The following is an 18,300-nucleotide window of genomic DNA, read 5'->3' on the forward strand; positions in this document are numbered from 1 at the left end:
CTTTTAGATTAGATTAAATTTTATTGTCATTGTGCTGAGTACAGATACAAAGCGAATGAAATGCAGTTAGCATCTAAACAGAAATGCAAAGAATAGTGTTATTTACAAAATAACTGCAAATAAAAAGTAAGTGCTTCATCACACAAATATAAAAGTACTGAGACAGTACAATATGGGTGGAGTATTGCTTAGCACTGTGATGTGAGGTTCAGCAGGGTCAAGCCTCAGGGAAGAAGCTCTTCCTGTGCCTGCTGGTGCGGGAGTGGAGGCTCCTGTAGCACCTACCAGATGGGAGGAGAGTAAAAAGTTCATGGTTAAGGTGAGATGCATCCTTGATAATGCTTTTCGCCCTGCCAAGCAGCATTTACGGTACATGTTCTCAATGGTGGGCAATTGGGTGCCAATAATTCGCTGGGCAGTTTTCACCACATGCCGGAGTGCTTTCCCCAATGGAAGTTTTCATGTTTTATTGTTTTACAACATTGAATCACAGTGGATTTAAATTGGCTGTTTTTGACACTTATCAACCAGAAAAAGATTATTCTGTGCCAGAGTGAAAACAGATCTCCACAAAGTGATTTAAATTAATTACAAATATAAAACACAAAATAATTGATTGCACAAGTGCTCAACACTCCTCCTTTATACAGCTCACCAATCATCACAGGTGCAGCCAATTTGCTTTGGAAGTCACATAATCAGCTAAATGGAAATCACCTGTGTGTAGCCAAGGTGGTTCAATTGATTGCAGTAAAAATACACCTGCATCTGAAATGACCAACTGCTGGTGAGTCAGTATCCTGGCAAATCTACACCGGGAAGACACTCAAAGCAACTGCGTGAAAAGGGTATTGAAAAACACAAGTCAGGAGACTGATACAAGAAAATTTCCAAGTCATTGAATATTCCTTAGAGTACAGTTAAATCATCAAGAAATGGAAAGAATATGGCACAGCTGTAAATCTGCCTAGAACAGGCTGTCCTCAAAATCTGAGTGACCGTGCAAGAAGGGGACTAGTGAGGAAAGCCACCAAGAGATAGATGATAACTCCGGATTAGTTATAAACTTCAGTGGCTGAGATGGGAGAGACTGCGCATACAACAACTGTTACCCACTGTGATTCAATATTGAAAAACAATGAAACATTTTCTGGGGGGGTGGGGGCACTTTCTATAGGCACTCTTTATTGAGATACAGTGCAGACAAGCCCTTCACAGCCCTTCGAGCCATGCAGCCCAGCAATTCTTGTATTTAATCCTAACCTCATCACAGGATAATTTACAATGACCAATTAACCTACTAACCAGTATGCCAAGAGCACCCAGAGGAAACCCACATGGACAGTAGGAGAAGGAACAAACTCCTTGCAGTTAATGAGAGGAATTGAAACTGGATTGCTGTAAAGCGTTGTGCCAACCACTACGCTACCATGTTTTTGTGGGGACACACATATCTACAACTTTTTTTTAATATATAAAGTACTATGACATATTTGGTGTGTTCATTCAGATCTGCTGTTGAGTTCTTGAAAACGGCCCAGTCCACAGACTCGAAGCAATCCCAAAGCCACTCATCTGCCTCCCGCGACCACCTCTTTGTTGTCCTCATCTCTGGAGCCTTACTCTTTAGCCTCTGGCTGTATGCAGGTAGAAGGACAGCCAAGTGATCAGATTTCCCGAAATGCAGTCTGAGCATGGAACAGTATGCATTCCTTATTGTAGAATAGCAGTGGTTTATGAACATTTAAAAACAAGACTCCTTAAATGAACCCAAAATGAAACCTGAAGAATTCAAGCTCTGTGCATTATTTGCTTTAGTTACTACTTACTTTTTATTTTTATTTAGAGATTCAGCACCATAACTGACCCTTCTGGCCCATGAGTGTGCACTGCCCAATCACACCCATGTGACCAACTAACTTGTATGTCTTTGGAATGTGAGAAGAAACCAGAGCACTCAAAGGAAACCCACATGGTATGTGGAGAATATACAAACTCTTAACATGCAGTGGCAGGAACTGAACAAAGGCCACTGGAAGGGCAACTGCATTTGGTTAACTGTTGCGCTACTGTGCCACTTGAGCAAAGCCTGCTGTTGTCTCAGTAAACTCTCACAGGGGAAGGATTTATTTGCTCCTATATTCTATTGTCTTGCATTAAAATCTAATATTTGCCTCATCAATTATTTCCTGTACATAGACTGAGTTCATTCAAGAGTCTTTCATATTTTCCACTGAATGATGAACTCAATAAGGGAGGAAATGCTAACAATGGTAGGTTTGCAGTTAACAGATTTAAGAGGACGAGTAAAAAAACCAGAGGATGAAGAAATTCAAAAGCAACTTGCAAATGGCAACTGGATATCTGTTGAAGGGAAGGAAAAAAAATACACATCCCTGTGGAGTGAACAGGGAGTGAATCCAAAGATGAGATGAAGTGATGGGAATGAACATGGCAGATGGAATACCCTGAGGTAAAATGTCAGTTCGTATATTTTGATGCAAATGAAAAAAAATAAGAAAAGCAGAATACAAAGATGCCATGGGTTATGGATGACCCAACTTACGGAAATCCAACTTTATGAAAGTTCTCACATACATCTTTAAATCATTTTCCTAGCAGTATTAATAATAATAATGGTTTGTGATGTTTATTAATGAATAGATACAATATATATATTCCAGTAGTTCAATTATGGTAGTGTTACGAGTGAATATTTGATGAAATAGAAGAACTATAGCAGGTAAATGTAAAAAAAAATGGTAGAGTATGGATAGCTATAGAAAACAGATGCTTTTGCTGGTCTTTATTACAAGAGGATTGGAATATAATGGCAAACCTGTCTTACTGCAGTCAAATAGGGCCTCAGTGCAGGAAAGAGACAAGGGGAAAACACAACAAATGATCATTTTTTTAATAAGAAGATCATTCACATCATTGCTCAAACACTGCTCATCCTACACATTTTTTGTGGATCTCCTGATGATGAGACCACCAGCAACTCTCAGTTCTCAACAATGAGAATGGATTAACACATCAACCTAAGACAGGAATTACCCTCATAATTTGATTAATAAGTTAAGCCATTCCATCAGCTTAGTTAGCTGTCAGAAATTAAGTATTTGAATTATGATTGTCCCTTGAGAGGGTTCAGAGGAGGTTCATAAGAATGATTTCAGGAATTAGAAGCTCGATAAGTGAGGAGCATTTGATGTCTCTGGAGCCATACTTTGAGTTCAGAAGGATGAGGGGGAATTTTATTGAAATATACTGTATATTAAGACACTTAGATAGAGTGGACAAAGAGAATATTTCCATTTATAAGAGATTCTAAAATCTGAGAACATAGTCTCAGAATAAAGGGGAAATTAGAAATAGAATTTATTTAAATCTTACATCTATCCCACAACATGAAGGAGTAAAAATTTTTGTGTTAGGAATCCTTCGCAGTGTACAGACGTGTGAATTTAAAAGACTCATGGCTTGTAGAAAGAAGCTGTCCTATAGCCTGTAGATCCTGGTTTTAATGCTGTGGTAGCACTTGCTAGATGGAAGTAGCTGAAACTGTTTATGGTTGGGGTGACTCGTGTCCCCAATGATCTTCCAGGTCTTCTTTCTGCACCTGCTGCTATAAATGTCCTCAATGGAAGTAAGTTCACGTCCCTTTAAAACTGAGATGAGGAGTAATTTCTTCATTCTGAGAGTAGGGAATCTGTGGAATTTATTTCCAGAAGGCGGTGGAGGCCAGGTCATTGAGTCTATCTAAGGCAGAGATTGAGAGGCTCTCATTTGATAAGGGGATTAAGGATTAAAAAGGTGGGAGAATACAAATGAAAAAAAAATTAGCCATAATTGAATGGTGGAGCAGACTTGATAGGCTGAGTCCATTCATTCATATGGTATGTTCCTATGTCTTCTGGAAGTCCAGTCTGCTAAGTAGATTCATAATAGATAAACTGGATAAAAACTAGATATGCAACTGGGAGTGTGAGCAGTAGCAGCAGACTTGTACTCCTGCAAGTGGTGTGGAATAACTCTTGTTGCCATTAAGACAGGGGACCAACACTAGTTTCATTAACAGTGTCCCCATGCAAGTACAATTTGTTTGTTAGAGAGGCACACAAAACATTATATCACCGTCTCTTCTTCCAAGGTTAGATTGCATCATCTGAAGGAGGGACTACAAATCTGTCCTGCATCATCCGGATTCCAAATCCATGTTAATAGTTCTGTCAGTATGGTCCTAATTTTAAAAAATCAATGCCAACAGAAGTGTTACCCTGAGAAGATCAATGACAAAATTGTTGAGTACCCCATGAAAGACAGCTCTGTAAGAAAGAGTTCAATTTGATACCTTTTTGCGCATGCTAAAATGTGTAAGACAATATGGTGTCAGCTTGGAATGTGATTTCTACCCCTTAGTGACCAACATTTTGTCTCTATTTTGAATACATATTGTTAAGATTAGATACCAGTGTAGAATGTTTTCCTCCTCTCTCTATTTTTAAATTGTGTGTCTAGACCAAAGGTTGCAAAAGATTAAAAGAGGTGTTGAAGGTTTAAAAAGGAACAATTTATTTGTACAAGTGGGGCATCTTCTCTTAAACTGGGTCACACTAGTGCTAAGAGCTGGAGATTTAGAGACAAGGACATCAGGAGTGAGAGGGAGAGGGAGTGAGAGGGAGGGAGAGGGAGGGAGAGAGAGGGAGAGAGAGGGAGAGAGAGGGAGAGAGAGAGGGAGAGAGAGGGAGAGAGAGAGGGAGAGAGAGGGAGAGAGAGGGAGAGAGAGGGAGAGAGAGGGAGAGAGAGGGAGAGAGAGGGAGAGAGAGGGAGAGAGAGGGAGAGAGAGGGAGAGAGAGGGAGAGAGAGGGAGAGAGAGGGAGAGAGAGGGAGAGAGAGGGAGTTGGTCACTTGCAGTTCCCTCTGGTAGTATATTATGAGGCATGGATAAATATTATTTTTTGTCACTTATGCTACATAACTTTAATAAAATACCTTTAATACTGCAGTGTTTCCTTTGTTTGGAAATACCTCTTGCTGCTGAATCAGTAAAGAACAAGGAACAAAACTTTTTAAATATTTTTCATTAGATGTTCTACTCAGAGCCTCATAATCAGCCTGTCAACACCCATCTTCCAGAGCTATAGTGACCCACAGCTCATGTGCTCTTCCGTAGACTGCTGTGGGTCACAGCTGTGGAAAAAATACTTCTCCACTACGGAGCAGGGCCATTTTGATGAGAATGATTAGGAAATCAAGAAACTATTCAACTGTTTACTAGATGCAACATCACACAAGATATTGCCTTCCGCAATATCCCTAAAATTGTGCATTAATGCCATCTGTCAAGTTGCCACAAAGTTTTCAGAAAAGGACAAAATTCTGAGGAACACATTCTGACCAATAAAACATTTGTTTAATAGTTGGAAATCAAACATGGAAGAAATGTTCCATTTACATACTGTGTATTGCTTCAAGGATTATGTTCCCTAAGAAGATTTTGTGACATGGGTTGACATTGTTAGTGCTATAGTTTATTCTACAAATCTGTTGCCACGTTAAGAAAATTGATTGTCATCGTCATAAAGTTTGCATTATACAGCAGGGAAACCATTTCTACTAATGTGAATAAAACAATTGATAAATACATTAAGACATACAATGAGTGACATACCTTCTGAGTTCACAACTATTGTACCAATCACACCCTTGTGAGACTGAATCCTTTTCAGAGTTTCTTCTACCTCACTCTGTAAACAAGAGATATCTCTGTAAGGCACCATTTAGGATAATTCAAAATCTTGCATGACAAGTGCATTGACTGATGCAACAATAAGAATTTAAGAATGTAGCAACTTGAAGGGTTTACTACTGTTCTCATTAGTGGACTATTCTGAAGACGTTTGGTAATGGAAAATTAAGGATGACAATTTCAGGTGATAGTGGAGGGGATAATGATAAGCCCAATATTTCTGGAAAGGAAACAGTATGAAAACACAAGAGATAGCTTCTTATTAGAATCAGATTGCCTCTCATTAGAATCAGATAGGGAAAATTGGTTAAAATAATTGAATTCTTCATGTGAATTCATGCAACATCTGTAATTGTTGAATTCAAATTCTAAGTGCCGAACTCAAATTGATGGAAACTAGAAATGGCTAGGCTTTAACAGATATGTGGTTCTTCTGCCCCGCTTCTTTATGTACTCCTAATGTGCTTAGCTGAGTGTCCTTGGGGGGGGGGTCCAAAGCATTTACCACTTTCTGGCCAAAGAAATTCCTCCTTATCTCTGTTCTAATGGACAGCTATCTATTCTAAGGTTGAGGGTTGAGTCCTCTGGTCCTAGACTCCCCACTGTAGGAAGCATCCTCCCTACATCTACTATCTAGTCCTTTCAATATTTGATAAGTTTCAATGAGATCCCTCTTCATTCTTCTAAAACCCAGCAAGTACAGGCCCACAGCCATCAAATGCTCCTCATATGTTAACCCTTTCATTCTCAGGATCATTCTTGTGAACCACCTCTGGACCTTCCCCAACGTCAGCACATCCCTTCTTAGATAAGGGGTCTAAAATTGCTCACAATACTCTAAGTGCATTCTGACCAATTCTAGGATAGTTGATTGGATAGATCTAAGAAACCAGGAGAAGGAAATATCCAGGAGTTATTTATAGCCCTAAATCCATGGTAGTAATGTACACCATTACATAAAAACAGGAAATACAGGGAGAATGTCACAAGTGTATTATAATAATTATGGGAGATTTTAATCTACATATAAAACACACAAATCAAACCAGCAGTAAGTGTAAGAAATCATGCAGTGTACAAGAAAAAAAATTCTAGATAAATATGTTGAAGAACCAATGAGGGAAATGGCTTAATTAGCAATCTTGCAGTAAAGAAGCCTTTAGGGAAGAGTGATCACAATATGATTGCAACATAATGAGAGCCATTCAGTTTAATGGGAAAACAGGATCTTTAATCTAAGCAAACAAACCATAAAAGGCATGAGCTGCCTATGAAAGATTGACATAACTACAGTAAGTAATCAATCATGCAATAGCTAATATTTGAACAATCAAAATTAAATTTATAGCTAAAACAAAATACCAACAGGAAACATGATAAAACTATTGCTTATATACTCAAGACAGTATCAGCATAAAGAAAACGGCTCATTATGTAGCCAAAAAGAGCAGGAAACCCAAGGATTGGGAAAACATCACAATTCAAGGTTCAAGTAGAATACATTTGTAGTCCAGCCAGAAAAAAAGTAAAAGCTTTGATAAATATGCAAAGAAAGAAAAAGATTTGTAAATGTGTTCTGGCCCTCTTATGGACTGAGACAGCAGAAAATATGTTGTGGAATAAGGAAATGTTACAGCAGTTAAAAAGCATTATTTTCCACCTTTTACGGAAGATTCCAAAAAGCTTGTAAAAATTGTGTCAAATAGGTCAAAATGTTCTACATCTATTTTCTTTACTGCAAGGTGCTCCAACTATTAGAATATTTTCTCATGGTGCTCAGTATGGTAGTTCAATCAAAGCACTTTGATGCAACAATCAATACAAAGGTTGCCTTGATGAGGTTACTTCAGTGGATGAGGGGCACGTGATCTTTCTGAAAGTCCTCAATAAAATGCCACACAAATGGATATAAATGAAATCAAAGCACATAGGATTGGTAGTAACAAACTGGTATGAATTTAGGATTGAAAAACAGTCACTTTCAGATTGGAGGCTGTTGCAGGCACTGGTGCTGAGTTTGAAAAGATAGAATCCTAAACCTTGGGAATCAAATTTCAGGCTAAAATGCCAACTATGATGTTACTGAATGATGGAGTTGGTACAAAGCATTGAATCCATTGTTTTCTTCCATTCCTTGCATTGTTAATCATTACTATATAATAAGTTTTTAAAATGGTGATAATGAGTCTAAACAAAGCAGACTGAATCTTCCAAAATTAAATAACAAATGTGAGAGCAATAAATAAAAAAGGAAAATGAGTTAAAAGCATAACCAAAAAATCAAGATATACAAAGAAAAGTAATTGGGAAAAATGCAAGAAGATTCAATCAGCAAAATCTGAATGAAGCATTAAAGTATCAGATTAAAATATTTGGGAAAGACCTGGGCTGATGTTTGGACAGAGTTAAAATGGGGGTGGGGGAATAAGATCAAGTATAATATTTGTATTTCTATTCACGTGGAATTATTTCAAACCTTTGCCTCTCTATCTGAGAAAGGTAGCTACACAATAACTACAGGTAAATAAAAATCATCTTTTAGCTAATGCAGTGTGAACTGACACATCTTTGGGCTACCTCAGGTTTCCCTAGCAAGAGTCAAGAAATAAGTTTTTCGCCCAGCGTAGGTGAAAAAATAGTACAAGTGGAAATACCACTGAAAATAAATCATGAAAAGTGTTTATGTAAGAGCCAATAATCTGAATAAACTGATAAAGTGCAGACACTTCGATTATGTGAAATGGTAAACACATGGCCAAACCTCTCGTTCATTTTCTATATGACAATGATTCTATTCACCCTTTGGTACTGTGAGGAATGGAACCACTAGTGACTAAACACTGACACGCTCTGCCATACTAAGTAGGCAATTTGAAACACTGCTACAATGACACCAGAATTTTAAAGGAATCAGCCAATCAATCCGTCTACTAGACTCACTTCAGTTCAGCTCACAAAACCCTGGAAGTGGAGCAGAAAAATACACAAAATGCAACTTAAGAGATAATGCCAAAGCACAGCTTTTCTCAAATAAGAAAATAAAAGACTAACTACATCCAGCAGTTTTGAAAATTGCTCACCACAGGCAATACATGAGTTTTCATTTGCAATTTCCTCCAAAATTTCAGCTAAACAGCTTAACATTAGAAGGAGAAAAAGCTTGCAGCTGAGTCAATCTAACCATTCCTTGGAACTGTAAACAGTAAAAATATGATAACAAACAGAAGAATAAAAAAATCTTGTTTCTTTTCAGTTATAGTTTAATACCTCTTTGTATCATATTTATGACCTAGTAAGGAGTTAGATGGGCAAAGAAGTATGCTGCAACACTCCAAAATTGTTTCTACTTCAAGAAAATCATCATTTATTTCGTGGACGTCTGCCACATGTGGAATTGCAAAATTTTACCTATATCCCAACAGTGCAAGAGTGGAATGTAGTAGAGGAAGAGAGGGTTATATAACATTTCTACAGATGTACCAGGGAGAAAATGCTGATGGATTGCATCATTGCCTGGTATGGAGACTTTAATGTACAGGATCGACAAATGTTACAGAGGGTTGCAGACTCAACAGCTCCATCATGGTCATTAGCTTCTCTACCATCATGAAATTCTTCAAATGGCAGTGCCTTAAGGCAGCATCTATCTTGAAGGACTCTCATCTTCCAGGACATGTCCTCTTCTCATTCTACCATCAGGGAGGAGGTAAAGGAGTCTGAAGATGCACACTCAATGTTTTAGGGTTAGCTTTTTCTCCTCTGCCATCAGATTTCTGAATGATCCATGAACACTATCTCACTATTTTGCTCTCCATCTGATTGCACCAATCACAAACATAGCAAATCTGCATATAGAGAGGAGGTGCTGAAACAGTCCAATTGGTGCAAAAACCACAATGTATCACTCAATATTATGACAAAAAAAAAGAAATGGTAATTGATTTTAGGGCACCAAGAGGTTCCAAACAAGCCCCACTATTCATAAATGGCGAGGTAGTGGAAAGGGCCTCCAGTTTCAAGTTTTTGTGGATGAACATGACCAAGGAGTTCTCTTGGTTCATCAACACAACCTTGATAGTAGGGAAGACACTACAGCGACTATACTACCTGGGGTTACTAAAAGAGAGCTAATCTGGCCCAAAAATTGCTGGCCAACTTTTATTAATGTGCGAGAGACAGCTTACAGCATGAGTGTGAGACTTGAGATGCAGCAAGACAGATCACAAAGCGCTCCAACAAGCAATTGGGACAGCTCAGCACATCACTGGGACTCAACTACCAGACCTGGAGGCAATCAACAACTGTAAATGCCTATGGTGTACTCATAGCATCATTAAGACCCATCCCATGCTGGACACTGTCTGTTCAATCTCTTGCCATCTGGTCAGAAATTCAGAAATATCTTAGCCAAGACAGTAAAACAGAAAAACAACTTCTTCCTGAGGGTTGTTGTGCAGCTGAATAATGAAGCACCCTGCCTTGCCAATGGACTTTGAGCGTTATTGACTATTGAAATCATTTTTTGCATGTAAATATGAAAGATTTAAAAAAAAATTAAGCCATACCACATGCATTGTAAATATCTGTATTTTACAGACTGGAGTAGAACCGCAATCTTGTCTTGAGCAATTGACAATAAAGTTCTATGCTATTTGCACAATGTTTTTTTATAATATTTCTTACTATAACTTAGTTTTTTAATGTATTACACCATACTGTTACTGCAATTTGACAACAGATATCAGCGATAATAAACCTGATTCTGAAAATGCATTTACATGTTTGTAATTTTACAGTATACATGAATAAACTGTTATTTTACCAGAATCAGGTTTATTATCACTGAGAAATGTGAAATTTGTTGTTTTGCAACAGCAGCAGTATGGTCCAATGCATAAAAACTTATGTTACATTAAGAAATATATAAAAAAAAGTAGTGCAAAAAGAGAGTGAAATAGCAAGGTAGCGTTCATGGGCCATTCTGAAACTGAATGGCAGAAGGGAAGAAGCTGTTCTTAAAACCTTGTGTGTCATTCAACTCCCCCCTGATGGTAGCAATGAAAAGTGGAAATGTCCTTAATGATAACTGTAAGCACACCTTTATGAAAATGTAAAGGAAAAAGGGGAACCTAGTCAATAGCATGACCAGGAAAAATGTGTTGGTTAAACAGGGCTGCAGTCTGTATTCACTAAGTCCACACCAAATTACCAATGAAAAGGAAGATACCTTAATGGAATTTAAAGAGAACAAACAGCCAGGGCCTGATGAGATATATTCCAGGTTGAGAGTGAAGGGACGGAAGATTGCTTAGACATGGACAGAAATTCTCAAATCTCCACTGGCAACAAAAGAAGGTCCAGCTGACCGGAGATCAGCAAATGCAGAACTATTTCAACTCAATAGCTAATGAGTTAAGCCAGGTTCACAAGACAGTGAATCTAAAATTAGTGGTGGGGAAATTATTGAAAACAATTTATAAACCATAGGTATTTGGAAGCAGGCTTTAATCAAGGATAGTCAGCATGGCTTTGTTAAGTATAGATCCTACTCAATTGAATTTAATTTCTCTAAGAGGTAACTAAGTGTGTTGATGTTGGTAGGGCAGTTATTGTCAAATGGACTCTGGAAAGCAAGGTAAGCATCCGCACAATCAAGGAAATTTGGAAAACTAAACCAAAAAGTAAATTGGTGATGGGAAACAGAATGAGCAGCTCAGGTTCTTTTTGTAATTAGCAGCTTATGAACTTGTAATGTAGTACAGAGATTGGTGTTGGGAATTTTTCCGCTTGTTATATACATTAACAGTTTGGAAAAATGATTAGGAAATTTGTAGGTAACATTGCTGGTAGTGAGGAGGATCGACCAGCTACAGAAACATACTTATAAGTTGGCAAGATGGACAGAGCTGGAGCATATGGAATTCAATCTTGAAAATAAGGCAATATATTTTGGGAGGGTACTTTAGGCTAGGATAGACATGATAAACAGTAAGGCTTTCCGCTCAGGAGTAGTTAGGAAAAGGGATGTTAGTGTTCATGTCCATAGGAGGCAAAATTCAAAGACTGTAGATGTTGGAATCTAGAGCAACAAAAGAAAAAACAATCTACTGTTGAGACTTAATGGGTCGTGCAGCATTTGTGAGGGGAAAGGAATTGTTGACAATGAGTCTGATGCAGGGCTTCAACCCAAAACGTGAACATGAATACAACATCTTACTTTTATAGTCAGAAACTTTTTCCTCAGCAGAGATGCCTATAACTGCAGGGTATAGGTTTAAGGTAAGGAGCACTAGATGTAAAGTATGAATATTTTCACCCAGAGAGTTGGTTTTGCCTGGAATGCACCTCCTGAAGATATGGTGGCAATGGGTATGCTCACAACTTAAGTAATATTATATAACATTAAATTAAGGAACACCCAGACACCCCAGCTATGCTTGCCTTTTTTTTGGCTATGTAGAATAGTCCAAGTTCAAAGCCTTCCCTGATGATGCTCCCAAACTCTTCCTGTGCTACACTGATGACTGCATTGATACTGCTTCATGTAGCCATGCTGAGCTCATCAATTTCATCAACTTTGCCTGCAACTTCACTCTGCCATTAAACTGACTTGGTTTATTGCTGACACCTTGCTCCCCTTTCTCGATCTGTCTCCATATCTGAAGATGTCTACCATCTTTTATACTCATGGCCATGTTAACTATACCTCTTTCCACCCTGTCCACTGTTAAAACACTATTCCCTTTTCTCAGTTCCTTCATCCCTGCCACATCTGTTCCCAGGTGAAGGCTTTCCTATCAGGACATCAGAGAACCCCTCCTTTAAAGAGTGGGGTTTCCCTTCCTCCACCACTGACGCTGTCTTCACCCACATAGTCACTATTTCCTGGATAGCTGCGCTCTCCTCATCTTCCCGTCATCTTAACAGGGAAAGAGTTCCTCTTGTTCCCACCTACTATCCCATGAGCCTCCACTAGTCATACACTTCCATCTAGAAAAAGACCTATCCACCAGTACCCTCTGTCTTTTATGTTCAAGCCAACTTTGGATCCAATTAGCCAAGTCACTCTGGATTTCACGCATCCTACTTTTCTGGACACCTTGATCATGAAGGACTTTGTAGATTTATTTTAATTTATTTTATTTAGAGATTCAGCGCAGTAAGGAATTATATGCAGAATTAAAAGGGCTAAAACTTAATTGACTTATTGGCAGTTTGCCAAGTTGTGCCATGAGTATAATGTATGAACAAAGAAGTGTTTATTGCATGAGAAAGCTTCTCTGCACCCTTATCAAAGTATGTATGTAATAACGGACCTATTAACAGCAGCCCAGACCGTACTTGGGGCTTCACTTGTCTTGCAGATTTTTCCGAGCTCTGTGGTTTAACTGAGCACACAAGCTTGCTAATAAATAGTACGTACTTCTAAGTAAACTGTGTTTGACAATTATTCCCTGGGTCTGAACCTAAAGGCCTCTGGTAGAGAGGCAGTTTGACTGCAGAACAGGCCTTTCTGGCCCAACAAGCCGCATTGCCCAGCAACCCAGCTATTTAATACTAGCCTAATCACAAGACAACTTACAACCAGTACGGCTTTGGTCTGTGGGAGGAACCAAAACACTAAGAAACCCATGTGGTCACAGATAGAACATACACTTCATAGACTGTGCCAGTATTAATCCCTGAACTCCAGAACATCCTGAATAATAATAGCATCACACTATCGTGGCTGCCCAAAGCCTTACTAAAATCCATGTAAGCAACTGCTGCACATCAACCCCTGTCACCTCCTGGAAAATCTCAGATTACATAGAATAGTACAGCACAGTACAGGCCCTTCAGCCCAATGTTGTGCCGACCCTTAAACCCTAACCCCCCCCCCACCTTAAATTCCTCCATATATCTGTCTAGCAGTCTCTTAAATTTCACTAGTGTACCTGCCTCCACCACTGACTCAGGCAGTGCATTCCACGCACCAACCACTCTGAGTACAAAAACTTTTCTCTAATATCCCCCTTGAACTTCCCACCCCTTACCTTAAAGCCATGTCCTCTTGTATTGAGCAGTGGTGCCCTGGGGAAGAGGCACGGGGTGTCCACTCTATCTATTCCTCTTAATATCTCGTATACCTCTATCATGTTTCCTCTTATCCTCCTTCTCTCCAAAGCCCTGGCTCCCTTAATCTCTGATCATAATGCATACTCTCTAAACCAGGCAGCATCCTGGTAAATCTCCTCTGTACCCTTTCCAATGCTTCCACATCCTTCCTATAGTAAGGCAACCAGAACTGGACACAGTACTCCAAGTGTGGCCTAACCAGAGTTTTATAGAGTTGCATCATTACATCGCGACTCTTAAACTCTGTCCCTCGACTTATGAAAGCTAACACCCCATAAGCTTTCTTAACTACCCTATCTACCTGTGAGGCAACTTTCAGGAATTTGTGGACACGTACCCCCAGATCCCTCTGCTCCTCCACACTACCAAGTATTCTGTCATTTACTTTGTACTTTCCCTTGGAGTTTGTCTTTCCAAAGTGTACCACCCCATACTTCTCTGGCTTGAACTCCATCTGCCACTTCTCAACCCACTTCAGCATCCTATCAATATCTCTCTGCGATCTTCGACAATCCTCAACACTATCCACAACTCCACCAACCTTTGCGTCATCTGCAAACTTGCCAACCCGCCCTTCTACCCCCATATCCAGGTCGTTAATAAAAAAAAATCACAAAAAGTAGAGGTTGCAGAACTGATCCTTGTGGGACACCACTAGTCACAACCCTCCAATCCAAATGTACTCCCTCCACCACAACCCTCTGCCTTCTGCAGGCAAGACAATTTTGAATCCACCTGGCCAAACTTCCCTGGATCCCATGCCTTCTGACTTTCTGAATAAACCTACCATGTGGAACATTATCAAATGCCTCACTAAAATCCATGTAGATCACATCCACTGCACGACCCTCATGCCTGGTCACCTCCTCAAAGAACTCTATCAGGCTTGTTAGACACGATCTGCCCTTCACAAAGCCATGCTGACTGACACTGATTAGACCATGATTCTCTAAATGCCCATAGATCCTATCTCTAAGAATCTTTTCCACCAGCTTTCCCACCACAGACATAAGACTCACTGGTCTATAATTACCTGGACTATCCCTACTACCTTTTTTGAACAAGGGGACAACATTCACCTCCCTGCAATCCTCTGGTACCATTCCCGTGGACAACAGGAACATAAAGATCCTAGTCCTTGCCTCGTGCAGCAGCCTGGGGAATATTCCACGTGTCTCTGTGGACTTATCCATCCTAAAGTATTTTAACAACTCCAACACCTCCTCTCCCTTAATATCAACATGCTCCAGAACATCAACCTCACTCATATTGTCCTCACTGTCATCTAGTTCCCTCTCATTGGTGAATACTGAGGAGAAGTATTCATTGAGGACCTCACTCACTTCCACAGCCTCCAGGCACATCTTCCCACCTTTATTTCTAATCGGGCCTACCTTCACTCCTGTCATCCTTTTGTTCTTCACATAACCGAAGAATGCCTTGGGACTTTCCTTTACCCTACTCACCAAGGCCTTCTCATGCCCCCTTCTTGCTCTCCTCAGCCCCTTCTTAAGCTCCTTTCTTGCTACCCTATATCTCTCAAAAGATCCATCTGATCCTTGCTTCCTAAACCTCATGTATGCTGCCTTCTTCCACCTGACTAGATTTTCCACCTCACTTGTCACCCATCCATCACCCTACCATCCTTTATCTTCCTCACTGGGACAAATTTATCTCTAACATCCTGAAAGAGATTCCTAAACATCGACCACATGTCCATAGTACATTTCCCTGCAAAATCATCATCCCAATTCACACCCACAAGTTCTAGCCTTATAGCCTCATAATTTGCCCTCCCCAATTAAAAATTTTCCTGTCCTTTCTGATTCTGTCCTTTTCCATGATAATGCTAAAGGCCAGGGAGCAGCGGTCACTGTCCCCCAGATGCTCACCCACTGAGATTACTCAGGTGTAACCTGCTCCCTAAAGCATCGATTCTCCAAATGCATATAAATTCTAACCTTAAAAATCCTATCTTTTAGCTTCCATACCACTGACAAGAGAACCACCTGTAATTTCCAAGGTTATTCCTATTTCCCTTCTTGCATGAAGGAACAACATTAACCTTCCCCCAGTCCACTGGCACTACACCTGTGGCAGGTGAGGATACAAAGATATTGGTGAAGGCCTCAGAAATTTCATCTCTCAAGAACTTGGGGTATATACCAACAGGTCTAGGAATTTAGCTACTTTAATGTTTTTCAAGAGACCTAATGCTACCTCTTTCCTAATTTTGAAACTCATCATTTTAGCATGCTCTGCCCTGAAACATGTCATTTTGGCATATTCTACCCTACAACACATCATTTCAGTATGTTCCACTCTGATCTTGCTATCCTCTACATCCTCCTCCTTGATTAAAAACTGACAAAATACTTATTTAGGGTCTCGCTCACATCCTCTGCATCTAAGCACAAGTCATCTCCTTTATTCTACCTTCTCCCTAGTTATCCTCTTGCTGTTGAAGTATGTGCAGAATATCTTGGGATTCTCTTTAATCTTACTCACCTAGAACTTAACATATAGCCCCTTCTAACGTCCCTAAATGTCTTTTTGCGTTTTCTTCAGGCCCTTTTATAGTTCTCAAGCATCCTGTTTGATTCCAGCTTCCTAAGCCTCCTTCTTGACTTTCCTCTTCCTCTACACTTCCTCTTTCTTCTTGACTTAATTATCTCTCCTGACATCCAAGGTTCCTGTACCTTGCCATCCTTTCCCTTCTCTCTTCCTGGAAAAAAGTCTTAAACTCAGTGCCGCTAATCTTTAAATGACGTCCACATGTCAAATGTGCATCAGTCACTTCGCCAGGTTCACTCCTCAGTCCATAATCCAGCATAGTCTCCCCTGTAGTTGGAGTATTCACATACTCCTTCAAGAAACTCTCCTGGACCTATCTAACATATTCTACCCCATCTAAACTGTCTGCATAGAGGAACTCCCAGTCTATTTTTATTTAACAATAAAGCTTGTTAAATCCACAACTCCGTAGAGTTTCAATTTTTACAATTCAGTATTAGCACTGCAATCCTCTTTTAGGAAGAAAGCATCTTTTCTCAGTATGCCACAGTATTCTGAAATTTCGACCTCAGATTGTTCCTATCAGCAATAAACAGACAATAGCAGTAACTAATACTTAAATCAAATATTATACAAATCTATAGTCCTCTCAAGAAATAAAATTCAGGAGTCCAAAATACACACATTGCTATTTTACACTTGAAAATGATTATATTACTAATAACTCACAACCCCGTTTAAAAAGTACAAATCTTGTTTCTTTAAAAATACACAATTATGTTTCTCAATCTATTGTTTCATCCAGTTTTTAGCCAAAAAAGTAGCTAATACACTTTCAGAACCCAGCGATTCTATCAGGCTATAAGTAAGAATGGTAATTTGCAAAACATTAGCGCCTTCCAGCCAAATATGAACAATAAAAATAGCAAAATCTCGATTTTTAAAAAAGGAGCTGAAGAAGTCTGAAGAACCAGATCACAGGAAAACCATCAAAGCAGTTCGTTATTGTAAAATACTGAATGCAGTAATTGAACCCATCAATATTCAGCTGCTCGGCAGCTCAAGAACTTAAGTATTAATGAAAACCTATTTTAGGCCAAATTGTCGATGTATTAATTACGAGTGTTATTAAAGTGAACACATTTCCTCAGAAACTGTACAAAAGTAAAGAAAATACTCTTACAATGAATCTTCAAAATTGGAAAGAGAACGAAACATACATTTAAAAAGAATCTGATCTAGGAACAGAATACGACTTTTTTTGAAAAACTATTGGGCACTCAAGATTCATTGCAACAGCAGATCGTGCCGCACAACAGCATTAACACATCCTCCATTCACTTCCCCCACGATGCAATAATACACAAAAAGTCATATCAAACGGGCTTAATATATTGTTTTACCATCTTCTCCCCAAAACCCGGCAGCAAGAAACGACACAAACAGTTCACAGTGACTACCGGTTGCTAGGCGGAACCGGAAATGACTCTTGGCCCGGATATATTCGCTGTGTGACATTCTTCAGTGCTGTGTAATCGTGAACTGGGTCCACTTTGATCTTTCAGTGTTGTTTCGGAAAGGCTCGCCAAACTCTTAGGATTATTAATCCTTAGAGAAATAACTTGGATGGTCGGTGAAGGGTGTGAAAACTAAAGGAATAAGAATGTAACTAATTGTCAATACGCTTGCCATTTGACTCAAAATAGGTTTTTAGTGGCTCATACAATTTAATTATTATGTACCAAGCTAATTGTATGGAGAAAGAGCGTTATCAATTGAAGGAAGCACATTTACTCCCAACTATTGTCATCTCAATCTATAATAGATAGTTGTGAGTAGAGATACTAGAAGATGTAAAAAGCAGAAATGTACAATTGCAAATATAATTATTACTTATCTGTTATAGTTTACCAGAT

At 39.2% G+C, this 18,300-nt stretch overlaps 1 protein-coding gene across 2 annotated transcripts in view; it reads right to left on the bottom strand.

Annotated features, from left to right (window-relative positions):
* The window catches only part of dynlrb2 (dynein light chain roadblock-type 2), a 36,350-nt gene extending 18,479 nt beyond the window's left edge, over nucleotides 1–17,871 (bottom strand). For both annotated transcript variants that reach the window (XM_059993258.1, XM_059993259.1), the window contains exons 1-2: nucleotides 17,788–17,871; nucleotides 5,675–5,750 (exon numbers count right to left, since the gene is read on the bottom strand). In XM_059993258.1, the coding sequence (XP_059849241.1) occupies nucleotides 5,675–5,750; nucleotides 17,788–17,790 (79 nt within the window). In that variant the 5' untranslated portion in view covers nucleotides 17,791–17,871. The remainder of the gene's footprint in view (nucleotides 1–5,674; nucleotides 5,751–17,787) is intronic.
* Between the last annotated feature and the right edge of the window lie 429 nt (nucleotides 17,872–18,300).

This window comes from Hypanus sabinus, chromosome 17, assembly GCF_030144855.1.
Source record: "Hypanus sabinus isolate sHypSab1 chromosome 17, sHypSab1.hap1, whole genome shotgun sequence".
In the NCBI taxonomy this organism is placed as follows: Eukaryota; Metazoa; Chordata; class Chondrichthyes; order Myliobatiformes; family Dasyatidae; genus Hypanus; species Hypanus sabinus.